Genomic DNA, 26,914 nt, shown 5'->3' on the forward strand with positions numbered 1-26,914 from the left:
GGCGTGGGTGTCATCACGTGATGCAGAACGACCAATCGGCGCGCCCCCCCGCGCCCGGTGCACTCCTGCGCGGAAGCGGCCCGGGCTGGGCGGGCGAAGCTCCGCCCGGAGTCGGGCACGGCTCGCGCCCGCCGCTTCCGGTGTGCGGCGAGGCGCGGCGCATGCGCGCGGGGCCCGGCGTCAGCTGATCCAGAGGCTCCTTTGCCGCCGGCGGAGGGACTCGGGCGGATTCGGGCGCGCCGGGCCGGCCCAGGTGAGACGCTCGGCCCCCTCTCCCCCTGCCTTCGCCTCTCCCGAGCTGCGCCCGGTGTTGCCCTCCTCTGCGGTAAAGGAGGGGAGGGGGTCGGCTCTTGCCGCTCCCCGCCCCGCTCGGACCCTGCCCGGGAAGGACGCGGTCTCCCCGTGGAGCCGCTCGCAGAGGGAGCGCGGCCCCCGGCTCTGCGGAGCGGGTGTCGCCGGGGCCCTGGGCAGCCGACCTTCAGGGAGCCGTGTCCCGGCAGGACAGCCCGCTGGAGGCGGCCATGCGCTTCCCCGCCCCGCTTCGCAGGGAGCAGAGACCTGGAAAGCGAAGCAGCCCCCTGAATGAAAAATCTACCGAGCGCTCGTCGAAGACGCCCAATGAGATGCTTTAGGTTTAGGGTTATGCCAGAATTCCTTTCCGAAAAGAGGCAGGGTGATAGCGGCTGGGTTCCAGTGCCAGGTCATCCCACCATCTTGAGTGGGTGGATCTGAATCTTTCGGTGCCTTGACCGCAGCCCGGCAGAGAGCGAGCAGCACGGTGATGGAAGAGGAATGCTGCTGCCGGCTTCTCGCTGCAGCCCGTCCGTGGCACAAGAGCCCCCCTGTTGTTTTGCAGTTGAATATCCTGGTAGCACATTTAAATGTGTCTCCTGTTCCTGTAGCCAGTGACAAAATTCTGCCGTAGATGAGGTGTTTCAAACATCACCCTTGGCATTCACTTAAAGGCAAGAGAGAAATCTTGCACGACTGGATTCTGGATGATATTGTTCATGTTACAGGTAGCTGTGACACTGGAGTATGTGACACATATGTGTCAAGATCCATCCATTCCATGCAGCTGCCCAAAGCGATTTACTTTCTTAGGAAGAAAGTAAAGTCTTTCTTCCTGATATTTTGCTGTCTTCCCTCAGAGAATTTGCACTCCTGCTGGGCATAAAAACAATTTGGTGATCGTTTCATTCATTGTAATGCAATACTTCAGCAAAGTACATTGGCTATTTGATCTAGCATAGTATTTCAAATGCTAATTCTGCTTGCTGAAGTGGAGAGGGGGTAGAAAAGTAGGAAAACCTGGTGATAGACTGCTAGAAGTGATTTATTAGCAAGAACATGTGAAATACAAACTGGCATTTGCAAGTGGAAGTTGGAGTAACTGAGGCAGATCTTCAGTGTGTTGTAAATTGTGCTGTATTTGTGCTGACTTCTGCACTGTGCAGATCTGCAGCATTTGAATGTTTGGCTTCTCTGTGCTTTCAAGGCCTTTTCAATGACGAGCAAATATAAACATGTATATATATACCTACATTTTATTATTTTCTATAGAATATGTGAAGTAAGATCAGAATCTACAGGTCTTTGAATTACCAAAAATACTGCAGATTATTTTTGCTGTGCCTGTCAGTCTGTAATGCAAAATCCTCTGGGAAAGCTTTATTCTTGTATGCGGGGAAAAAATTAGTCTTAATTTTGTGATCAGGTGGCAAAGTCTGACATTCAGAAATACTAAATCACCATGGACATCAACTTGAGAGAACAGGGAAGGACAAATTAAGGCAACAGTGGAAAATAGCTGCTGGCATCAGCTGACTGTTCAAAGGGGGGTTGCAGTCTTGTGTTGCAATAGTAACACAAGATCTCTGTTTCCTGTAAATGCTGCCTTGTCATTTTCCAAATCAAGAATTATTTTCTACAGGTAGTGCTAATAGGGTTGAGCCATGAGTGATTAGTGTTGCTTCATTTTTATAAAGCATTAGCTTAAATTTAGCTTTTGTTTTGGTCTAAGTGTATATTAACAGTTTTATGCCTCATTGGCCCTCATTTATGAAGGCTGTGGGCCTTAAGTGTCCTTCTGTTGTCTAAATTTTTTTCCCAGGATGACTTCATGCATTTATCTTCCAGACTTGCACGCGTGCTGGTGTTACACATTGTCATCCAAAGCTGCTATAGACCAGCAGGTTACCAGATGATTCCCCTGAAGATCCTTTTAGAGGCACTGTGCATTCCCCCTTGTGATTTCATGCCATAATGGTGTGTCTTTGGGTTCTCAAGCCCTGAAAGTTCCTACTGATGGGTTTCCCTCTTGCTTTGAAATTGCATGTTTATGAACTATGGCTGCATTCCAAATTACTCTTTTAGAAAAGAGTAAAAGGATTACAGGATAACCTAGCTGGAGTCTTTGGTTACTTTGACGTTGACCATAAAATGTTGAATGCTACTGTTGACCAAGTAGTAATCCCTCTTTTTTTTTTTCTCTGTCTTTTTAAGAAAGCCCTACAAAACACAAACCATGCAGTAACTCAATGCTACATTGCCTGAAATATATTCTTTTCTCCATACTTGCTTCATAGGTTAAAAAATGGGGGATTTCAGACTTGGAAATATTGAGGCATTGTTGAACAATGGTATCCATGTGATTTTTTTTTTTTAGGCTGGAATTTTGCCAATGAAAACAGACCATGTAGTCAACAGGAATATCATGCTCATTCATTCTTACTTGACATCTTAAAATGTGTGACTTCTTTAGCCTTCCAGCTGGGCAGAGAGAAAGAGGGTCCTGCTCCAGCAGAAGAAGCAGAATGAATTTAAACTTTTCAGCCTTTTTTTTTCCTGTACAGAATAAGCCAATAATCACCTAAATGACCAACATGCGAAACCGGTTTTGACTGGATCTTCTGTTTGTCATTGTTGTATCTTCTTTTATGGTATAAAAAGCTTTTTTGCTTGTCTTTGATGTGCTCGCTCCATTCTTCCCTTTGGGAGTGGACAGCTAAGCTTATACCAAATTCTTGGCTTTGGTCATCTCTCATGGCATTAAGTTCTGCACTGATAAATATTTTTTGTTTGGTTACTTTATTTCATCCAAGCATTTATTTCTTCTGTGTTTGTCAAGCTCTCAAGTTCAACACTCCCATGTCTCAGAAACATTGACCATTTGCTGCCAGCTTTTTATATGTCCGTACATGATTTGGCTGTTCTGACAGACTTTGCCTTCCAAGGCCTGGCTTTACTGAAATGATACACTTCCTGTGAAAGCCAGTAAGATGTATATGGATAAATCCTGAAAGTCTAACAGACCTTGTTACTACCATTTAACCAAATGGCAGATAAAGACCAGTTTTAGCTGCTGAATTTATTTGCTTGTTTCATCAGCTTGACTACTCCTCTGAGCTTGTGTAATGGTAAAATTCAGTGTCGCTGCTCACTCTGTTCAGAAATAATTTGTCTGACAGTGGCCCCTCTTTTGTCATAATTTACAACGTTTTGGGGAGTCTGTTATGTTCAAATCAAAAGAAATCAGCAGGGACCAAAACTAGTATGGGAAGCTGCCCCAGTTAATTGAGACTCATTGTGCTGAAGAGATAAATGAGCTAAAAAGCCTGCTGGAAATAGACCCATTGCAGATACAAATGCTTGAGAGAAGTGGTGTTCTAGAGGGTCTCTTTAATATAAAAGCCTTATCTTTGTCCTTCCTAATCAATTGAAAAGTGCTCGCGTTGTAAGGATTCTCATAACCAAGTTGAAATTTTGGTGCTCTGGTGAGTTTCAGCTGACCAGTCTGCCCAGCTGTGTTTCTGCCAGACAGAATGTGTGCTGTGAAGATGCTGTGTCCCATCTTTTGGCTGCTGTAAGCTGTGCTTGCTTACTGAAGTGGTTTGTGGTGGTTCATTTAGAAGAGAGGTGGTTTGGATGTCTGTGATGCAGGTCTGTGTTCTGTGCCCTAAGCATGAAGAGCAGTCCTCTTGTGGTTGGGATGGTTGGGCATGAGGAGATAGATACAGAAAGGATGTGGGAAAAGCCACAGGCTTCATAGAGAGACAGCTGTGCCTTTATGGAAATAACTTATTATAGCTGGACAAAAACTTTCAGGTATTCAAGTTTTGTCTAAGAGCCTAAAGAATGACTTGACAGTTTTTTAATACCCAGGCAAAGAAACTGCATCTTCCAAGAATTTCAGTTAGTGGGGCAAATATTTGGCCCTTGTTCTTGTTACACTGTATCCTTTTTTATTTCCCACTCTGAAAGTAAGACCTTAAAAATCAGCTCTTCAGAAAAACCCTAAGATGGTATTTCAGACTAACTGCAGACTCTTGGTAAAGATGGCTAAATAAGCAATTCTATTATGTGAATTGCCTATAGATCCTTAAGTTTTTAAGGGTTTTGTTATCCTGGGATAAATTTGCATGAGCTGGTAGATATTTAGACAGCCACCACAATATGTAGTTTATACAAAATCTAATATGTTGGAAGGCCTCTTGCTGTTCTGAAGAAGCTGTAAATAGTTCAGGTATTATTTTATTTGAACATAAAATTTACAAATGTAGCTTAACTTGCTTTAAAACATAAAGATCCAGTTTTTCATTACAGGAAAAGTCAACTTCAACTTAATTTCCTTTTACTGGAATCCAGTGCCAATAGGTATGCTGTGATTCCAACCAGGTGTTTCATTATACCAAAGGTGCTATAAAAGAGTACTTCTATCTGCTAGGGATGTTGGATCTTTCTCAAAGACTTTCATGCAGACTCACTCCTGGGTTCAGCTCTTCAAACTAGCATCAAATACGTTGCATAACAAACTGAAGAATCCATAATATCCTAACTTTAAAGGTGACCTGAAGCTTTAAAGGTGTAATGATGAAATGCTTATTCCAAACTCATGCTCAGTATTTTAGCCATTGCACCTGAGGAGAAGAGGTTAGGCAGTAGTGAGGATTATAGAGGAGACACTGTTTTAATGAGCCCAAACAACTTGTGTGATTCTGTGTGTAAAACTGAGCCTGACTTAAAAATCTAGCAACAGTTGTTTTGTCAAATTGTACACCTTTTGTCTGTTGAGGTAAGATCTTCAATTCTTCAGAAGTCCCTCTGCTGAACTGTAGTAAACTTTGCTATTATAGTTGCTTACAGCTACATATTCATTTCATTTTAGTGTTTGTCATCTTAAAGGTTAGAGCAACAAAAAGTATTTCCAGTACCAGTACCAAATACACCTGAAAATTAAGTGACTTAATAAAAGCTAGGGTAGATTTTAGTTTAGCAGTAATGTTAGTGAGCTTAATGAAAACTGTTCATCTAGAGGAGATGACTGAGCATTGCACTGAGCAGATGGCTGCAGAACTTTTCAGCCCTAGCAGTTAGATGACTGGATCAGGATAAAAAAAGGTCACTGTAGAACACAGAAATGAATTTTGTATTAGTGTTCTGTAGTATGGTTTGGATTTCAGTTGTGTTAGATCTTTCTTTTGTGTGAACGTCTACCAAGCCAAAGGGCGGAATGTCAAGGGCAGGCTGAAAGGAATGTCAAATTTTTCACAGTAATAAAATTGTGAAGCAATGTAGCAAGAACTAAGGAGAGGCTCATCAATTTCCTCCTCTGGAGAAGCCTCAGCTGAGAGGAAAGAATTGGTATAGAAAAGCCTATTATGGAAAACTGTAACATATGAGTCAGTTGATGAACATTTTTTCACATGGACAATGTGGTTTTTCTCTAGTAATAGGAGTATTTTAATGGATTTGGCTAGGATCTTTATCACTTCTAGATATAGCATGGTAGCTGCATTTGATATTTGAAGGCCGCTTATCTACTGAGCTGATCAGATCTTCAGTGGGTCAAAGTAGTTATGCAATGAACACCTTGCCAGCCTTTCTATCTAGTTTTATTTTAGCTGCTGACTTTAGTCATGTTCAAACAGCTTTGTTCTAGTATTGTTCTGGGCTAACTGAAGGAATTTCCCAAGCTGCTGAATAAAAGCTTGGGTGCTTGAGTAACAACTATGTAGTGGTGGTACATCTTGCATGGACAGACTTTACACCCTTGCTGTAGGAATGTATACTTTATGTTGTATATATGTATCAAATATAAATATATTGTTACATCTTTAGCTTGTATGCAAGGCATGATGTTTATTTGAAGTATCAAACTTGTATGTATTGGCATGCCCACAGCTAAGTCGCCATCTGTTTTTAGGAAGAGGACAGTAGGAGCTTGTGGTGGACTTCATGAATTCAGTGTTGCATGGTCTCACTTTGTAGCCATCATGTGCTGCAATGACAGTGGCAGCATAATTCTCTTTCCTTGAATACACATGGATATATGTGTACATGTGCTGAGCAAAGCAAGCTTCATGTGAGAGGAGGGGGCTTATAAGACCCCAAGAAACAAGTTATGTGAAAGATAAATAGTCTTGTAGGGTTGCAGATGGGTCCACAGTATGCAGCTGAGCATCACTCATGCAGGTTCTGGATTTATCTAGAGCAGAGATGGCCTCAAATTGCCCTGTGACAACTGAAACTGTATGAATAACTAAGTGGAAAAATGTCCATATTGTTGAGTTTAAGAAATTCTTTCTGGCTTGGAGCTTGTGGCAGGAAGGTTGATGCTGTTCACTTCACAATGTCTGTGTCATGAGAAGACTGAGCCACATGGTTGTGTTGAGCACAGGATGTGACTCCTGCCTGGTTTTATTAGAGTGTAGATGACATGGTTGGAAGGTGTTTGATATAGCAGAGGGTTGTGCTGCCATACAGAGGGACCTGGACTGGAAAAATTGGCTGACAAGGAATCCCATGAATTTTGACAAAGGGACGTGCCAAGTCCTGCACCTGAGGCAAAATAACCACATATCCTGCTACAGGCTGAGAACTGACTGAGTGCTGAAAAGAACTGGGGGTCCCCAAGCTGGACATCAGCTGGCAATGTGCCCTTGTGGCAAAGACAGCCAGCACTATCCTCAGCTGTGTTTGGAAGAATCCTGCTAACAGGTTCAGGGAGGTGGTTTTTCACCTTGGTTAAACTTGATAGAAACCACATCTAGAGTGCTGTGTCTGGTTCTGTGTTCTCCAGTAGAAGAAAGGTGTGGCTTAGTGGTGTGCATCCAGAAAATGGCCACAAGGACTGTTAAGCATGTGGAGGTAGGAAAAGCAGATGAGAGAGCTGAGATTATGTAGCCTCAGGAAGAGAAGGCTCTGAGAATCTTACTGTAAAGTATATAAACACCTGATGGGAGGGAACAAAGAGGATGGAGCCGTACTCTTCTCAGTGGTACCTGCTGAAGTAACATGACACAATGGGCACAAACTAAAATACAGGGAATTCCCCTTAAACATAGGAAAACACTTTTTACTGCAGGGGTGTCTAAACACTGGAACAGGTTACCCAGAGAGTTGTGGTGGCTTCATCCTTGGAGGTAATCAAAACATTTGGATATGGCCCTGAGCAGCCAACATTAGCTTGCTTGGAGCTGGGGGTTGGAAGTAGATGATTGCCAGAAGTGCCCCCCCCAACCTCAGTAATTCAGTTGTTTGGTGACTGAGAAATCTGGAGTAATTTCTCCTGCTGTCTTATAGTAAAATTACAACTCTGCATACTGTAAAGGAGCAGGTTTCCTGAGAGTACTGTTGGGCTTCCTTTCCCAGTGACCTGTGTTAGATTTCTGGGCATGTTGCTTTTTGTAGGACAGATTCTAGATATGAAAATGCTGCCAAACTTCTGCATTTGTCTAGTAATTCAGGCACTGTATTTTTTTTTTCTTAATACTTCTTCCTAAAGATATAATCTGTTAGAAGGGGAAGTTTAAACGGTCCTAGTTACAGGAAATCTGTGACAGTGATTATCCGGTTACTTATGAGGCCCTTGCAACAGATCTTCATGCAACTGGACACTGGGATTTATGCACTGTGCCATAGTCTGTTCAGGTGAACACAGTGAATGTCAGCAGCCTTGAATCTGAAGCATCACTCCAATGTGACACTAAGCTAATTGTCCAGTGTAGGTGGTGATCTTTACTATCCTGTACTGTCTAGGTTTTTACTAAGAAGAGGAGGAGGTATTATTTTCTTTGGAAAACTCTTTGGCTACACTTTACTGTTTATGCCTGTTAAGCTTTCCTGGATATCAAATGTAAGGGCTTATATTCTGACTCTTATTTTTCTACCCTTGGAAATCAAACCACATTAGTCTGTTTCAGATATACTAAAATCTATGACCTTCAAGTTCAAAGTTATTCCAGCAGAATGATTCCTACCATTGATGACGTTACATTGATGTAACGTTGCTGCTTCCAAATAACTGATATTGTGCTCTTCACTACAGCTGTGGTTAGTGTCTAGGCTTTTGTGGCAGTTTGGAGTGTTGGTAATCCTAGAACTTGCAAAGATAGACTTGAGAAGTTGTGAAGACTGCAGGGAACTCTTCAGCTTCATGCAGGTTCTTAGGGAGGGATCACACTGCCCGTGTTCTGTTCAGCATATGGGGCAGTGCCTGTCAATCGCTGAAAACAGATTCCAGCAGCTGTCACTCAGGGTGGCACAGCTCTCTGCTTTGTTGAGGTGCTGGATGTTGTGCAATTGCCTTAGTGCTTCTGCTGGCCAGGGGAAAGGCTTCTGAGTGCAAGGAAGACCCACAAGAGTCCTGGAAGCAATCAATACTGTTCAACATACTCAAGCAATTAGTATTGCAGTGTGCTCAGCGCCTCCCTGCGCAGTCTGTTGTTAAACAGTTGTTCTGTTAAGCTCTTCCAGAGCACAGTGCACACTGACATGGCTGTATTACACTGGAGGGCTGGCAGGTGAGTGGATCCCAGCAGAAAACATGCACCTCTTTCAAGGATTTTTGTGTAGTTGTATGGACCACTCAGGATATTGGAATTCCTGGCTTTGTAGGAGGCACTTAATGCAAATGCCGAAGCCTTTTAATTTCTTCTGCTTGGTCCTGTGCGGTAGGGAGAGCACAGATGGGACTTCAGCTGGGCTCGAGGTGGCTGGAATTGCTATTGCGGCATTCCTCGGTGCTGGTGGGAGAGAGAGGGAGAGAGAGACTGATGACTCATCAAGTCAGGTGGTTGTGCCTCTGCTGTGTGTCAGAAATTTCGTTCCCCTCTGCAGCAGCTTTCTCATCCCTCTATGTAGGAGCATTAGAAGGACAATTATTTTGCAAGTGGTGATGCTTCACTGCTGAATTCTAGCTTTTGAATTGGGCCTGTGGGTTTTTGGTACTCCCTGCTTCTGCAAAATAAGGTAAGGAACTGTGTTTATGTGATACAATTGTAGTAGATTTTCTTCCTTGCTGCAAGAAAGCTCCTTCTAAAAATCTCACTGGAGTCTGAATTTTGAAAAAAATCTTTGTGTTAAGACAATTTGTCGTGTAAATTCTGCGTCTGATGAAATGTTAGGTGCAAAACCCAGGAACAGTGAAGCAAAACGGGTTTCTCCAACATTGAGAGCAGGGCAGTTACATTTTTGGGGCTAATGTGTAACCAGATTACTGTGCTGGGGAGAAACCAAGATAGAAAGCTCAGGTTATGGGCTCTTTCATGTTTAATTAGGACTTGAAAATCAGTGTAATAAATCACCTTTTAGTCAGAGAAGGTTCTGCTGCAAGCAATACTTTGATTTCTGGCACTATTAATCAGGATATGACTGCTTGAGCTTAAGAACATGTTTGAAATCAATTGATGAACTGTTTTAGATAAGGAAGATATAAATTGCAAAGGATACAAGATGCATCTTTACTCATAAGGTAATTAAAAATAAGCTAATATCCTGTGTAGGTGTGCTAGTGGACTTCTGTAGGAGGGAATTGCATATAGTGCCTAATATCTTGTGTTGGCAAGAGGCCTTTCAAAGGCCTCAGGGGCTCTGTAGATTTCTGAAATGGTCAGCTACGGTGGCTTCTGGGGTACATATATGCTTTAAGGAATTTCATTTTCTTTGAGTACTGGCAATGAAAACATCTAACAAGGTAGGAAGGTAAGGCAGCATTTTGACCCTCAAGGACTTTTCCATGTAAATTGAAAATCTGTAGTGCTAGTACACAAGCACAAGAAAATGATGCAGAGATAAATAACAGCTTTTTTTTTTTTTTTTTTTTTTTTTTTTAATCTGTATTCAGTGTTAAGAGATGTGTAGCCCCTTAAGGCTGGGTGGGCACTGGCTTTGTGTAGACTGTACTTTGGAGGAATAGGAGGTAAAACAAAGGTGAGAACAAATCCATCTTTTACACTTGAAATAGTTAATAGGTATGTGTTTAAAAGCTGTTGTTGCAGATGCTAGAGATCATGGTAAAGACAGAGATAATGATTGTGTTGCTAGGTGTTCTAGTGGAGGAATCCCCTGCTCTTTTACTTGGCTTGGCCAGTAACTTGGAAAGGTGGCTGGAGGAAGAGAGAGGGAGCAGAGCAGCCACAGGAACTAGAGAGGCAGGTGCTGGCTGTCAGGATGTTGCCATTTAACTGCAGAATGGCTGTTCTGAGGTTCTTACTTGCCTCCCTAAAAGGTAAACAGTCGCTTCAAGCAGGTTTTGATTATGAAGAAAAGCTAATTTAAATTGAAACTGGCCCGGTGTTCCTGCTTTTCCTTGCCTTTGTAATTTGACTCTTTCATATGGGACCTTGTCTAATTGCCAAGCTGTGTCACTAATTCAGTTATGAAAATGTGGTTTAACTCTCTGCTGTGCTTTTAGAGGTGTTGATAGTAGGACACTGGATGTTGTTCTGTATGGTATATTGAAGTACATGTTTAATTTGAATTTATAAGAACAGCTGCTTCTTTTGGTATGAACAGCAATTGTGATTGCTTGAGTTTTAGTTGTTAAAAGCAAAAAAGATGAGATAGTTGTGTTAGTCAGATCAGAACCAGCTCATACCAGCTGCTCTGGAACTGCAGATTGCTTTATGAGGACTTCCCCTCTGCCATTTGTCAGAGGAGGCATTTGAGAAAAAAAAACAGTAAAATTAAAATTGTCTCCTGGGTCTAAACACCTGGAAGTGTGAAGGATAACCTATGGGTATAGAGGGTAGAGGGATCTAATGGATATCTGGCTTAGCCTTTGGGCTCAAGACCCATTAGCAAGTCTGCTCCAAGCTGGTGGTGACTGAGCCATGGTCAGCTGTTGTGGTGGCTGCTGTGGAATAAATCAGTGGCAGCCATGATAGACAGTACACTGCACAGAGACATGGAACCTGAAAGAAGCCATTCTTTCAGGATGAGCAGTAGTTTGGAATTATGGGAGATCTTTTTCTTAAGGAGCAGTGTCACCAATTTGAAATTTATAGATCAGTAAAGAGGCTGAGGGGCAGAGGACTTGTATTGTTGTATTAAACAGCTGGAAAACAGTTGTAGGATTTCAAGAATAGCAGAAGTCAGCTACTGCTCCCAAAGAATAGGCAAAAATGTATCCTTTAGTTGTACTGAAAAGGGTGGCCATGGAGTTGTTGTCTTGCTTATTGTACATGGGGCAGGTTTTTGAGCCTGACTACGCCTTTGTATTTGCTGCCTTGTGGAAGAGGCTGGGTTAGATTGGGCTGCTCTCAAAGACTTGAGTGTGAGTGTCAACAGATGCCTCCCAGTTCATGTCATCAACCAGGGGCCTTACTGCTGATTAGCACAGGAGCGTTCTGTGCTGGGGCTGCCATAGCACACCTTTCACCAATGCTGTGTCCTAAGGGTGTCTGTACTCCTAGGATTGTCTTCCTAAGACGGAAGAATGTGGCCTTACAGTTCTGTAACACCCATCAGTTTCCAAGGTAACACACAGCATGATAAGGGCTCACGAAGCAAAACCATTAAATCCTTGATCCGCACTGCACCGGAAGCAGGACAGCCCAACTGTCAGCCACAGGACAAACAGGGATGGAGGAAGTCTGCTGATAAAACAGCTTTTCCAGTGCCAGTTGTTTAGATTTGCTAAACAGTTACTGGCAAGAGATGACAGCCGGTTGTTTAACTGTTGCAAGTTGAGGCTTTTGCCCATTATTCAGCACAATTCTTCTGTACTGCTCTGTGGGTTTTACTGAGAGAGCAAAGACTGTGTAGTATGTAGCTGTGAGACACACAGAAAGGATTCACATGTTTATGTGCTGGTGCTTCTGAAAATATATATTTCTTCCTCTAAATACTGTGATTCAGCACCTTAGGATAGCAAAAATTGAATTTTCACAATTAATATTTGTAGTATTGCATTTTAGAGATTGGTGGCAGTAAAGCAGACCCAGAACATTCTCTTGCTCACTCAGAATCATGGAAGACTCCATATTTTGAAGGAGGGCAATGAGATGTGGAATACAAAAGAGATTTTCTCTTATTTAAATATCCTATTACCAGGCTTAAAATCAGTGCAACAGTGTTAGGGCATTGTTGCACTGCATCTTTTTCATTCAGTAGCAATCTGTGGAGCCTGTTATGGAGTGATGTTCTACCCTGTGTTCCTCAATAAGAATCTCAGATCTTTTGTTTGTTTAAATCAGTTACTTTTTCACTTTTTACAGCTTTAAAATCAGTTAAGAGTGCTTAAGGCTAAGGTGCTTCATGCTATGAGTTCAGAGTTCTTTTTAACTGAAAATAAGAAGAGAGCAGAGGGAAGAGGAAGAACTTACTATGTGTGTGTGTTCTTCAGGACTGACTTTTTTTCTTTTGTTCAGTTGAACAGGCAAAATGGACTTCTCCAAACTCCCCAAAATTCGTGATGAAGACAGAGAGGCTTTTGTTGGCTATGTTTATGGAGTCTCAGGACCTGGTAAGTATTATTTGGTAAAGGAAGTCCATAAATTTTGTTTTATCGAGTATCTTGTTAATCTTCACTTGAAAGCAGAGAAGTGTAAAAGAGCTCTGGGTGGTATTTTTCATCTTTTTTTTTTTTTGGGTGGGGGACTTCAAGAAGGTTGAAGGTTTACTGATTTATAGTCTGACAAACTATTAAAAAAACTGCTAACAAGGTGTTACTACTAATTAATCCTTTTTAAAAATGTAATGAGTGGAAGCAGGCAGTTGAATAAAAACAACAACAATAACAAAAGGTAAGCTTTCTGTGTGAGAAAAAGCACCTTGGTTGGAAATCTGCAGGGCCCAGTGTGCTAAAGCTTCTCTAAAAGGATATGAATAAATAGTCCATTCGCACTGAAAGTTTGTCCCTGTGCTTTCTGACATCTTCAGTCCCTGTCAGTGTCAAGCTGTTCTGTTTACTGCACCATGGGCCGGGGGAGCTCAGCAAGGAGCCACAAGAGTCAGGCAAGGTGATAGAATGTGGCAATAGTGCAGGTAGGAGAAGGAGGACTCTTCCTTCATCTTTATCAGCTGAAATAGTTTAGGCTCTGATAGGAGCAGCTTTTGAATACATGCAGACTCTACTGGCTTTTCTGTTCCCTCCTGCATTCTCTTCAAGAGCAGAAGGAAAGGATGGGAATATGAGAACAGAAGATTAACAAGTATTTTTGTTAATGCAATGTGTTTGATGAATAAGAAATTCCCTACCTAAATAGGCACAAGTTTTTTGACTGCAAATTCTGTAACTGCAGAGGTGGTACTTAGAATCAATTTTAAACTGACACAGCTTTCTTTCCAAAGAAGTGGAAAATGTATTTTTCTGTAAATATGTGAATCTTATGTGCATTACTGTGATCATAATATGCAAGACATAATAAATTTTGTTCTAAAGCAGCCAGGACTCCACATATGACCTGCTGAAATCTAACTCAAAGCAGCGTGAAGTCTCAGGCCCAAAACATGCTGCACAACAATCTTCATTTGTTGAAAGTTATTTTAAGTGCCCTAAGGTAGACACTGCTTTTCTACAAAATAAAGCAAAAAATAGTGTTTTCTTTAAAGCTTTCTAGGCATCACTTTAGATGCAAGGGTATTTAGCAGGTGCCTTGGCTTGATCTATCCATGTTTATGCCAGCATCCAGATGCTACCAAGGTAAACAGAAGTTTAAGTGACTTGAAAATGCTGGCCCCCAACCACAGGTTTATGTAACTACCAGGCATTGGGTGAGTTTTGCTATTTTCTTGTGTGTTTTAATTTAGTCAGATGAGAATGTGGCCCAGCTCACTGCAAGGGAGAAGTGCCTATAGAACTTGTTTGTCAAAGTTTATAGCATCTCACACCCTCAACGTTTGCAATCTGTCAAGATAGATAAGAGAAATGATGGCCTGAATTTTCCTGTGAATTGCTACATTCTCATAGTGTCCTCTTATTCTGAGTAAAGGACAGAATGAAAACTGTAGGAAAACTTATTCTTTTAACTTTTAAACTGGAAATATCAGGAGTTGTGGCATCCTTTTGTGAAGTCAAGAATATGTCTGATATGGGTGAATAGCAGGTTTATGCTGTGCAGTTCTTACCCTTCTTACCCTTCTTACAGATGGGTAAATTTCCTGAGCTGCAGGAAAAATAACTCACCTATGTGCCCATCTTTTGCAGTGGTCACGGCCTGCAACATGGCAGGTGCTGCCATGTATGAGCTGGTACGAGTGGGACACAGTGAACTGGTGGGGGAGATCATCCGGCTGGAAGGTGATCTGGCAACTGTCCAGGTGTATGAGGAAACTTGTATCCTTTCCACTGCTCCCTCTATGCTGCCAGATACTTTGGGTTCTGGCAGGACATCTGTTCTGCATGTGTTTTGTAAGTTTTGATGGTTTGGGGGTGAATCTTACCTTGTGTGGTTGTCTAGCGAGGAGACTTTTTTTGACTGGAAATCAAAGTGTACCTAAGAATTCAAGTGCATTTTAATGCCTCTTTGTTAAGGCAGTTGAAAAGTGTCAACTATAAATGGCAAAACTAAGCAATATTTGTTGCATCTTTTTCTTTGCTTTTGATAACTGTGCTTGTATAATCCTTAAATAAGAAATGTGAAGTGGGCAGGATGCCTTTTTCTGGACAGAGTATTTTGCCAAGCATAATAGATTACACTTTTTCTTCTGCAGTAGGCTTACAGTATCTTGGTCCAGCTATGATGCAGCATATATTCTAAAAGCTAGGCAATGTAAAATGTATTTTTTATTACATATACATATATATATATGTATATGATAGAATGTCAGAAAAGAAATCATAAAACTTGAAGCCAGGCCTCTTTCCTCATCCCAAGGGGGCTGTATGTATTTGCAGAGCCTAGGAGAAAGGCTGTGCTGGCTCCCTAACCTTGGTTCTGAGGAGCTTGCTGGCAAACTGCTGACTAGGTCCTGTCTCTGCCTAATAATTTATCATTTTAGATGGCATCATTGTTGCAGTATCAAGTAGCTTTCCATCAGTACATGGAGCAAGTTTGAGTATAGTTTACTTTTAATGCCCTCTTGAGAGGAAACTTGGTCATAGGCCTCTCTGAAGTCAACTGGTATTAAATCTATTGAATTTGTCTAAGTTTTGGGGGTTTTCTTTTGTATTCTAGCAGGCCCTTCTGCCAAGGTGCTGGCCCTTTGCAGACAAAAGTCCATTGTGCATCTTTGGAGCTTAGGTAGAGCACAGACCTGACAACTTGATGCAAGACAGGAGGGCAATAGTGCTGGTCTTAGACAAAGTCCTTTTAAAATTAGGCTGCTATTGAAAAAAGCTGTGCAAGGCTCAAGATCAAAACTGTTGTGCTCTCTAAACAAATTCTGAAGTGAAAAATTCCATATTTCATAACATTATCTGACTTAAACAGCCTAATCTGTTTTCTCAGTTTGAAGATGTAAGAAATGTGTGATGTTTTGTCATCTCACTGCCTGGCACACCAGTGAACTCATCCATATTAGTTGACATTAGTTGCCAACAACAGTTGAATTGAATAAATGATCGTAAAGTAGAATATTTGTCACTACTTTGCCTCTCTAGAAGATAGTGAACTTTGCTGTTTGAGCAAAGTCAGAATTTAGTATAAAGCCTACATGCTTCTCAAATGGTGTAACATAGGAATAGTATTACCTTAAAGTCAGAAAGTTGAGAGTATGATGTGAACCTCATGACTTCTGCCTGGTTTCTTTCCCTTGTTCTGGATTAACTTTTCCTCAGCAAATCTTTAGCTGGTGTCTCTGTAGGAGATCCTGTGCTCCGTACTGGGAAGCCCCTATCAGTGGAACTGGGACCTGGCATTATGGGAGCTATTTTTGATGGTATCCAGAGACCTCTCTCAGACATCAGTACTCTGACCAAAAGTATCTATATCCCTAGAGGTGTCAACGTGTCAGCTTTGAGCCGAGATGTCAAATGGGACTTCACACCTTCCAAAAATCTGCGGGTAGGTTCTGACAATCCTGTGTTTCCCTCTTGCTCCTCTACCCCCAGGGCTTAGGCCTGGAACAGTGTGCTAAGGCTGTGACTGCTGGGACCTGTGGTTAATACTACATTTATTGAAATTTGCAAGAAGGAGTGCTAAGAGGTGGTAGTGATGTATGAGACTGGATGGGGAGCACCAAAACTTACTTGATACAACTTACAGTTGCTGCTGCGTATGAGAAATTTACAGAGTTTTGATGTATTTACCAAACCATAGAGAAACTCATGCAATTGCAGTAAGCATTAGCAGGAGCAGGTGTTACCTGAGCAAAAAGAATGACTGCAGCACACATTTTGCAAATGGTGAAGGTAGCCTTAGAGCTGGAAAATGTCATGGCTTTAGCCCTTTGCAGCATCTTTTTTCCAACCCTGCAGGTAAGCATATGCTATCCTTTCTTTTCTTATCACATTAGGTTGAGAGGTGGAAAAGAAACAAGGAAAATTTCTTTTGTCTGTTAGTAATTGCTCCTGTCTGAGCCTTGAAAGGCACTTGAGCATAGGTAGTGTTGCTAGCAATGCTGTTGGAGTAATGAGTTATGTAAATCAGCTACTGTGCTGTAACAAGGAATTTTAAAAGGGGTAATCACAGTGCTAGACTTAATAGCTGTAGTATTTTTTACAGTTTGTCAAGGTTCTTTTTTAAAAGCTATGACTAATAGACCTGTTCTGATTTTAGGTTGGCAGCCACATCACTGGTGGAGATATTTATGGTGTGGTGAATGAAAACTCCCTGATCAAACACAAAATCATGCTGCCCCCACGGAATAGGGGTACAGTTACATACATTGCTCCTCCAGGAAACTATGACACTTCAGTAAGTCTCCCAAGCAGCAGTTGCTGGTATATTTCATGTCTCTTTTATAAGTTTGATGTACTCTTTCTGTTCTGCATGAGGCCAGCTAAAGTGTTTCATGCAACAAGGTATCTGAGTTAATGATCACTTCTGCTACCCTGCCTGCAGGGGTTGCATTATTATTTTGTGCAGCTATTTTCTATGTATATGGCTTCCCAATGGCACTTCATTGTGCCATGTTTGACCTCTCTGGGGATCTACAATATCTTATGAATATGTAAAATTCACTTGCTCTTCAAAAGCGTATTTTTAATGTATGCTGTATCTTGCGCTGTTTTCCCCCAGTGGCCTTGTAAACGTGGGAAAGAGCCTTCCCTCGGGAGGTGATGATTGCATGTTGAGGTTCTAAGAGCTCTGTGGTGTTATGAAAGGCCTGTGCAGAGTAGTTAAAATGAGAATTTATGTGCTGGTCCAGCATGCAGCTGTTTGCTTACTTCACATGTCTTTCTGTTAGGATGTTGTGTTAGAGCTGGAGTTTGAAGGTGTAAAGGAGAAGTTCACCATGGTGCAGGTGTGGCCCGTACGCCAAGTCCGTCCTGTTACCGAGAAGTTACCAGCCAATCATCCTTTATTAACTGGCCAACGAGTCCTGGATGCCCTCTTCCCGTAAGTACTTCCTTTTATTTTCTACTGTGCAAGAAATCTCTCTCTTAGGGGGAAGCAGAGGCAGGAGGCCTTAGAGCATTAGGTTTTTTTAAGGGTGAGGTTTCACCATGTGTCACAGCATAATCTTAAAAAATATTTAGCTGAACTTCTCGTATTTATTTGGCAGGTGAACCCACTGGTGGAAAAAGGAAGTTTAACAAAACTGTTCTAGTGCATTAATCTAGAAAAAACTGGACATGCATAAACTTAACATAACCATGTCACATTTGCAGAAAGGCTAGAACTTTCAAGCTTGCTATCTTCATTTGAATGCATGAGTAGGATATCTTTCCATGGTCTTGAGGATGTGTAGTTTCCAATGATTTTGAGATTGCCACTTAGGAAAACTGTTGCACTTCACTGTAACACAAACTGCTCATTTAAGCAGCTAACTTCTAAGACGCTGAATTCAGTTATTTTGGTCCTGAAATATTGTGCTGCTTAGTCTATAACGCACAGCTAAGTACAGTTGTTCTTTTCTTAGCATTTCCATTCCATTGCTGCTTCCAGCTGTGAAAACTGCTATGTCTCAAGCCCAAAAGTCATGCTGTTGTATCAGCATAAGTCACATACTTCAAGGACAGGAGAAGAAAAGGATGGTTTAATCCCTCGATTTTTTGGTCTAGTGAAATACCTCTGTGTTTCTCACCCAGAACATTGACTGTGACTCCTGTCATTCTGCTTTTGATGAGGGAGTTCTAGTGGAAAATGTATTCTAAGATGGGAAAGAGCTGTTTTTTAGTTCCTTGCAAATCAGAGTCCTTTTTCTTTACTCAGGTGTGTACAAGGGGGTACAACAGCGATTCCTGGGGCATTTGGTTGTGGAAAGACTGTGATCTCGCAGTCTCTTTCAAAGTACTCCAACAGTGATGTCATCATTTATGTAGGCTGTGGAGAACGAGGAAATGAAATGTCTGAAGTACTGAGAGATTTCCCTGAGGTTAGTATGGAGATTTCATGAAAAATAAACCTTCCTGGGAAGACTTGCTATCATACCGGTACTGTAACCAAGTAAAATATCATGTTGGTAGAGTGACTTGAAAAGATCATCTTGCCTGCCACGAAGCTCTGGCAAAAATCCCTTTTGGCTTGTTGAAGAATTATTTCAGTGGCCCTTCAATAAATATCTGGACTAGTTTTTGGGTGTACCTTCTAAGTTGTTTAAAATAAAGCCAGAATGCATGTCAGAGAAGAATTTAGCACAGTTGTAAGCATCTCGCCTGTTGCTGGTCATGTCTCTTAACTGGACCATGAACAGAATATGCAACATCCATTTACAAGTTGCAGGGTGGTGATACAGTTACCAGATACTAGTTTGACATGTTAAGCTTTGGAATACCTTTTGAATGAAGTAGAAAATACCTTGTTAATAAAAAAAAAAAAACCAACCATCAACAACCAAGCAACAGATACCAATCCTTGTACCTGTTACTATGTTTTAGTGAAGTTGTTGTGCCAGGGTCAGCTAGTATGAACTGTCAGGTAGAAACTTCACTGTCAGAAATAAGGTCTAAAAGGTTTGGGTGTGTTGATTGGTGACAAAGTGGGAAAGTCAAGCTGAGGCAGTCTTGAATATGGTAAATCCCAGGGTATTCATGAATGGAATTCTACCGAAATGTCAGGGTGTGCATTCTGTTGTTCAGGTGCTTGTAAGGCTTCACTGAAGTTAAAAATGTAGTTTTATGTCCAGTTGTCAAATACTAATTTGGCTTCTTGTAGATGGAGGAAAAAAGCTCTCTAATTCCTAATGGACTTATGACAGCAGGCTAAGAATTTTTAGCTCTTTCAGCCTGAACATCTGAGAGAGGACAGTGTACTTCCTTGTGCAGTGGGTTTGTCATTACTTATTTGAATGGGATCAACAGGGATTTGGCAGTTGCAGAAAATGAGGTGAGGCTGAAGCATGTACATTAAAAAATTAAGCTGTTTGCAGTCTGAAATACAAACCAACATATCCTAAAATTTTGAATCTCGTCTCTGCTCTTGGTAGAATAGCTGTGAGGAGAGTATCCTGACACAAGGCAAGTAAAACAGTAAAAAAACCCAAGCAGCAAAAAATTAACAAAAAAACTTGCTATTCTTACAGTTTGGTTGTTTTTCCCTTTCTTACATTTTAGTTAACAATGGAAGTTGATGGCAAGGTAGAAAGCATCATGAAGAGAACAGCTCTGGTAGCAAATACTTCCAACATGCCCGTGGCTGCCAGAGAGGCCTCCATCTATACTGGTAAGATTTACAAGAGGATAGAGAAAGCTGTGTGTATAAAGCAAGCCATCGTGCTCTAGCATTTTCAGTTTCTGAGATGACCATATCAAGAAGCCTGTCTAGTTTCAGAAGTAAACCCTTTCAGACCTTGCCTGGACCAAGTCTTAGTATCTTAATTGAATCTGACTTGCTTGCATATAATTGCCATTTCTGAATATTGAGTAATTTTTTTTATAAGGTGAATTTACTGTGCCAGGACTTGTGTAGGTTTTCTGCATGTGTTAATTCTGTAAGCTTTAGGTTTTGACTAGCTTTCTGCTGACAAGTACAGCCACTTAATGGACACAAATGGTATTCTCCGAGTTGGCAGACTAACCTTTCCTTTGCAGCCTCTTAAAGGCTTTTTTAAAGTTCTTTTTTAGAAACAGTTGTCAGATAATTCAAATAAAACACGACTTTTTCTCATTCTTGTGTTCTGGTGGTTTGAAAGGGAAGGAGACATTTTACAGTAAGAGGAGTCTTTGTTCATGATTTCAGTGAGAGAGAGAGAGTAGCATCAGTGACATTGCAGTGTCTCTTCAAAGAAATATATGTGAATGTAAGATGAATCTGAGTGGTTCATAACCAAAAATGAAATGAGTAAGAAGAAGTAAACAGCAACAGCAAAAAAAAAAAAAAGAGTGGAGACATAAGCGGGAAGAAAGAGTTACTTCTGTTGTCTGTTTCCATCAAAATGTAAACTCAAATAATTTGGTTTATTTACATATTTATGATGATATATAAGCATAGAATTCCTTTCTACATTGTATCCTGCAGCACCCTGTTGTCTTTGTTACAGGAATCACCCTGTCCGAGTATTTCCGGGATATGGGCTACCATGTCAGTATGATGGCAGACTCTACTTCCCGATGGGCTGAGGCCCTCAGGGAAATCTCAGGGCGACTGGCTGAAATGCCAGCTGGTGAGTAGTCTTTCCTCAGTCTAGTTTTGTAAATGCAGCCCTTCAAACTCTGAGCCTTTGACTGAATCTCTGTGTGTTGGTGTTTGCAGACAGTGGTTATCCAGCCTACCTCGGTGCCCGTCTGGCCTCTTTCTATGAGCGAGCCGGGAGAGTGAAGTGTCTGGGAAATCCTGAGAGGGAAGGCAGTGTCAGCATTGTTGGAGCGTGAGTGCTGCACTGCTTTGCCTCTGCACCAGCTGCACTTCTTCCTCACTGTTTTGTATGGCACTTGTTTCCTTTTGTCAGGAAAAAAGGTCGCATTGCTCTGTCTGTTGCTCTGCAGAACTAAAAAATATGGGAGTGAGTAGGTAGATACTTAGTCTCTGTTCACCCAGAACTGCTGCTAAATTGTGCGTGGGGGCAGAAGGAATCAATGTGGACAGGTAGCTCTGTGGAATCCCAGGCACAGCAATTGGATCAAGTGGCTCAGGCAAGAATGTCTTTAGAGCTCTCTGAAAAGTATGTCAAACCATGCTCAGAGCAGGAAAGAAGGGGCAGTTAGAGCAGCAATGTGTGCAATTGGGGGCATAATGAATCATGACTCTCATGCTCAAATAGAGTAGAATTCCACGGAGCAGTGTGTCTAAGGTTGTGTTGTGTTGTGAGAAGCATGTCATCCACAAGCATTCTCCTAGGTGATACTGGTTTGTGTATCATACCCTGGGCAAAATGGATTCCCTGTGTTTTCAGTACATCTGCCTGTGTTTTCAGTTTCCCTGCCATCTGCAAAAACACCCAGAGCTGATTTTTTGCTCTGCTTAGTTCTACTGTTCACAACATACATACATACATAAGGGTTTTCTGCTTTTGAGATTGGAAGACTATTTTTTTATCTCTGGGAAGGCATGTATTGGAGTGTCAAGCACAAATGAAGTAGTTACTCTATAGGTGAATATCAAAAATAATTTCAAATTGGCATATTGTTTTCTGTAAAATCACCGCACTGTGTATTCATGATGTTCTATCAGCACTCTTGCTGAATCTATTCCAGTTGAGACCGGTTTGATGATTCCAATTGAGACAGGTGTGAAGCTGGAGTTACTACCTGGTGCTAATGTGACTGAAATTACACCTTAATACTGTCAGTCAGTCACTGATGTAACTATTTCATGGTATGCTTGATATTACCCCTGTGTGGGTATGCATCAAGCACTTTGTGCAAACATATTGCCATCTGTTATTTACTTGAAATCATGTTGATTTTTCTGGTTTCTCTGCACTGAGCTGTGCAGTCAGTCATATGTTCAGTACTTCAGTTTGAACTGTGAAAGCAACTCTGATAATCTTTCCCTATCTCTTCCTGCTCAGTGTCTCTCCCCCGGGTGGTGACTTCTCTGATCCTGTCACATCTGCTACCCTGGGCATTGTTCAGGTACGTCCCACAGTGTTGCAGCTCTTCTGTCCACTTTGTTTTACTCCAAATGGTTGTACTTGAGCACATTTGTGCCAATGGTTGGGGTGAGAGAGCTTTGATTTGACACAGGCAGCATTGTAGAGAGTTTTGGAAAATGTTCTAACACCATGAAAGGCGACCTTGTGAGATGGTCTCAAACTGATATGTTTGAGATCCTTTTGGAAGAGGGAGTGAAGGCAGCAATTCCTTCCAACACTGGATATCAGGGATATCTGTGTGCTTTCTAAGTGCTATTGAGCTGCCCTGCAAATGTATCTGTTCCAGCTGAGATGGAAAGCAGACCACTCTTAATATATGTGCATTGAAACCACAAAAAGTCCTCAGAGAAGCTGACTGGGAATGTCTTGCAACTGTTTGCAGTTTTGGGGAAATCAGTTACATCTATTCAGTCTCCACTTTACATAGACTCCAATATTGACATTGCTATGGCTAACTGCTCCCTCATGAGCAGTCTCAAGCGGAATAAATTGAACTCAGCTTAGAATTTGTATCATTTTTTTTGAGAAGTGTTATTTGAATGTCACTGCTACAGTTAACAGGCTCCCAGGCTTCCATTTGTGAAGCCTTTGCCATGCTGCATTAACTCCAACTTGCTCGACTTGCTCTCTCTATTTTTTTTTTAATTGCCTTCAATTGTTTTAGTTTACTTTTGATTTGGAGAGCTGATTGACCTTTCTGGCTCCTGGCAGGTTTTCTGGGGCCTGGATAAGAAGCTGGCCCAGCGCAAGCACTTCCCATCTGTGAACTGGCTGATCAGCTACAGCAAATACACACGAGCCCTGGATGAGTACTATGACAAGCATTTCACAGAATTTGTCCCTCTCAGGACAAAGGCCAAAGAGATCCTACAGGAGGAAGAGGACCTTGCAGAGATTGTGCAGCTTGTTGGGAAGGTGAGTGACCAGATGTGGTGTCATTGAGCCATCCTCCATTTCCTTATGGTTAGTGCAGGGTTTTGACCATGTCTTAGAGCAGACCTGATGGATACTGCATTGTACACAAAAGATCACTGGGAGATGTCAGATTCTCTCACCTCAAACTGTTTTATTCCAACTTTCCTATATGTTGTTTGACTTCTAATGACAAATAATTTTTCAGATTTGCTGAACCTTGGATTGGTGCTGCTTTTCTCATGTAAATGATATTGGGACATCTACTGCTTGCTTTAAAGTTCACTTGCTTCAGTGTTCTAGTATTGCTGAATTGTCCTTTGCTGTAACTTAAAGTACTTTTCCATTGTAAGCAGTCTTTGTAGAGAAATTATGTAAACCCATCTTTACTGTTGAAGTCATCTGAAGGGTTACAGTTTATTAGAAACTATGTTGCCAGCTGCAGGACAGAGGTGTTGGCATTTACAAGTTGGCCTGTAGAAACAATGTGAAGTTTGCTTTTTAAAGAACTTGTGATTATATGTTTTTTTCTTGGAAACCTGTGACATACGGCTCCATTTTGCAGGCGTTCTTTAATTTCCTTTCTTCACTTCAATGTTTTGAAGAGAAAGCTAAACTTGGACAGGAAAATTTCCATTGAAAGCTCTCAGAAAGGACCCAGTGAAAAATGTGTTTCAGCTTATCACTGTAAATATGATAATTGGCAGGTTCCTGGCACATACTTGACAGTAGCTTAATTCTGTGATGTTCAGATGAGCTATTATGATTTACAGAGCTATAGTGTGTGTAGTAACATGTGTTAAATACAGTTACATGAAGAAAGCTTGCTCATAGTGCTCTGTCTCTTCACTGATGTTCTAGTCCAACCAAGATGAGACCTTTCATCAGATCTTGCCTAGTAGAGTCTCTTCTCTTGATGTGTCTTTGAAGAAAAGGAAATGGGGTCATAGGACTTTCTGCAGTTCTCTATTTACAAAACCATCTTCTAAAAGAGTGGTTTGCAAAGCAGGGTAGGAGTGGGTCCTTGGTATGGAAGGGATATTCATAAGCCAGTACTTGTGACTAGGCATTGTTCTCATGATAGAATTACTGGAACTGGTGATTTTTTTTTTCTCAGAGATGTTATCTTTGACAGCTGCTTTCTTTCTGGGCTTGGCTAACAACTGCAACAAACCTTTAGAAAGGGAGAATTGTGAAAGTACAGTCAGTGTATTTTTTTCTTTTTAGCTCTGAATTCTGTTAGTCTCCTCATGAAAGAAGGTCCAACCTTCCTGTCTAGAAAGCAAGTTGTGCTACTTAAAGCTCAATCAGGCCCTTTTAGCAAAAGGATGATGGAGGTGAGAAGAGCAACCTGTGGTGCTAAGAGCAGCAGTGTGCAGCAGTTGTGGCTGTCCTGTGGCGTATGAGAGGCATTTTCATCAACTCCTTTTCTTTTCTTGAATGCCAGGTGGGAAAACGACATTGGTAATGATGCAGACTAGTACCAAATCCTTTAGCTTGCTTCTTGGTCTAGCATGGTGAGATCTAGTCTTTCTTCCATAAGGGTTGAGGAAGGTAATAATGAATTTCTCTTTATGTAGAAGGGTGATGTTTCAGTGTATCTCATAGCAAAGCCATGTGCATTTTCAATGTCTGGTGGCTTTTCCATTGTCTTAAACAGTGGGCAGGAAGTTCCCTTTATCATCAGATAGACCTAAAGCAGACTTACTGACTGTTTGGCCCATCTTAATCTGGCAATCAGTTAAATTGGCTGTTCTATAGTAGGGAGTGAGAAATACCCAAAAGACAGAGTTCTGCTTAATCCTGTCTTAGGAGGGTGGGAAGACAGGTACTGAAAGACAGGTCAGGACATACTGTGTCTTCATGGACTTGGGTACTAAACTAACTGTTTACCTTACTTTTCTAGGCTTCCTTGGCAGAAACAGATAAAATTACCTTGGAGGTTGCCAAGCTGATAAAAGATGACTTCTTGCAGCAGAATGGTTACACGCCTTATGACAGGTGAGATCTGACTGGCCACTGCCCTCTTAGTCCTGTCCAGTCTGGATTGATACAGTTATTTTACATGGAAGCTGACCAGTGCAGAAATTAATGTTACTGTCTGTAAAGAAGTGAAAGAACTGTGCTTAGGTAGCCCATTCAACTGTGCATTCACATTGTCTTACCCAAGGCATGCAGACCCCTCCTGAAGGCAGAACACTTCGGGGTTCCCAGGTCTTCCTGTATGGTTCTGTTAGCCAATGTTTCTGCACTAACATGTCTGAGGAGGAGGACAGGACTGCTTTATTTTCACAGACAACATCCAAAGTCTTCCTGTTTATTCCATCAATACACAGGGGACTGCAAGAATCTGCTTTCAGTTACTATTGCATAATTCTTGAGTAAGTTTGATCCATCAAAAAAACTCTTACTCTCTCTTTCTCCCTAGCGAGCTCTTCTTATCTTCTTTCCAAGCTATCCTTGTGTTTTAACAGCCTGACAAGGGGCCTTTTTGTACTTCATCTCACTCCCCAGCCCAGGTAGATCAGGAAGTCTCAAGTACTTCATCACTAGAAATGTAGACATCCATCATTTTGTAACACTGTGTGCCTTTGATCAGATTACTAGGACAGATATGTGTGTATGCTATAGGAAGCACAGGAAGTAGCACATAAATAATAATGAGGTACCTTTTATGGCACTCACCTACCCATTAAAAATGGAACTACATGAAGTGTTCTTGGCATAGAGAAACTCCTTTTCCTTTGAGCAAAGAGACTTGCAGAGCTGTCAACCCAGCCTGTTAGGAAGAAGCCTGCTCCCTTGATGGACAAAACAGGAAGGAGGACTTCTGTTGGCTACTCATTGTTTTCCTTTACTTGTTAGCATTGGCACAGATTGAAATGTGAGACTTGTAGAGCAGCAGTTCCTGTTCACTTCTGTTTTGCCTGAATGTTTGGGTACCGCTTCAGAAACCTCAACTTTAATCAGCTTCAGGATGATTGTCTTGGCCTGCAATTTGACTATTTAAAAATGTGGGACCTATTTGAGGCAGCCTCTCTGCTTTGGCAGTATACATTAAATTCCCTGGAGTAAAGCAGGCTGGCACTCCTTCTGTCAGGGGAGAATGCTGTTAACTGTTCCAAGATGCCTGACAGGTCCTCTTCTATCCCATCAGGTTCTGCCCTTTCTATAAAACAGTGGGAATGCTTTCCAACATGATTGCATTTTATGACATGGCACGCCGTGCTGTAGAAACCACAGCTCAGAGTGACAATAAGATCACGTGGTCCATCATCCGAGAGAACATGAGTGAAATCCTCTACAGACTTACCTCCATGAAGTTCAAGGTATGTTTGTAAGGAAGTGGGTTGTCCAGTTTCTTGTGAGCTTCCAGGGCCTCTGAAAGATTGACTCAATGGTGTTTACCAGAGACTTTTGATAAAGGTCTGTGAACAGAGACCTTTTGCCATCATTTTGAAGGCAGTAAAGAATTGGTTTGTGAGCACAGGAATGGTCAGTGCTGAAATCCAGTCAAGTGATGCTGACTGCACAGCCTTGGCAACCCACCTTCAGCAGTCTCTTTTGTGTTACGTATAGTCATGGTAACAGCACAAGCATCTTTTCCAGTTTGCTTTGGCGGTTTTGTGATAAAATTCTG

General features: G+C 41.7%; 1 protein-coding gene across 2 annotated transcripts in view; it reads left to right on the forward strand.

Moving 5' to 3' along the window:
• The first annotated feature begins 106 nt into the window (after window positions 1–106).
• Window positions 107–26,914, forward strand: part of ATP6V1A (ATPase H+ transporting V1 subunit A) — a 30,366-nt gene continuing 3,558 nt past the window's right edge. Inside the window, exons 1-14 of one of the 2 annotated variants that reach the window (XM_053934524.1) lie at window positions 107–253; window positions 12,654–12,748; window positions 14,432–14,560; window positions 16,015–16,229; window positions 16,944–17,081; window positions 17,575–17,726; window positions 18,543–18,705; window positions 19,883–19,991; window positions 20,809–20,931; window positions 21,021–21,135; window positions 22,279–22,342; window positions 23,074–23,277; window positions 25,181–25,275; window positions 26,432–26,603. In XM_053934524.1, the coding sequence (XP_053790499.1) occupies window positions 12,667–12,748; window positions 14,432–14,560; window positions 16,015–16,229; window positions 16,944–17,081; window positions 17,575–17,726; window positions 18,543–18,705; window positions 19,883–19,991; window positions 20,809–20,931; window positions 21,021–21,135; window positions 22,279–22,342; window positions 23,074–23,277; window positions 25,181–25,275; window positions 26,432–26,603 (1,761 nt within the window). In that variant the 5' untranslated portion in view covers window positions 107–253; window positions 12,654–12,666. Of the gene's footprint in view, window positions 254–9,115; window positions 9,253–12,653; window positions 12,749–14,431; window positions 14,561–16,014; window positions 16,230–16,943; window positions 17,082–17,574; window positions 17,727–18,542; window positions 18,706–19,882; window positions 19,992–20,808; window positions 20,932–21,020; window positions 21,136–22,278; window positions 22,343–23,073; window positions 23,278–25,180; window positions 25,276–26,431; window positions 26,604–26,914 lie in introns of those variants that run through there. The other variant, XM_053934526.1, reaches the window with a different exon arrangement.

The sequence above is a fragment of the Vidua chalybeata genome, chromosome 2, assembly GCF_026979565.1.
Source record: "Vidua chalybeata isolate OUT-0048 chromosome 2, bVidCha1 merged haplotype, whole genome shotgun sequence".
Taxonomy (NCBI): Eukaryota; Metazoa; Chordata; class Aves; order Passeriformes; family Viduidae; genus Vidua; species Vidua chalybeata.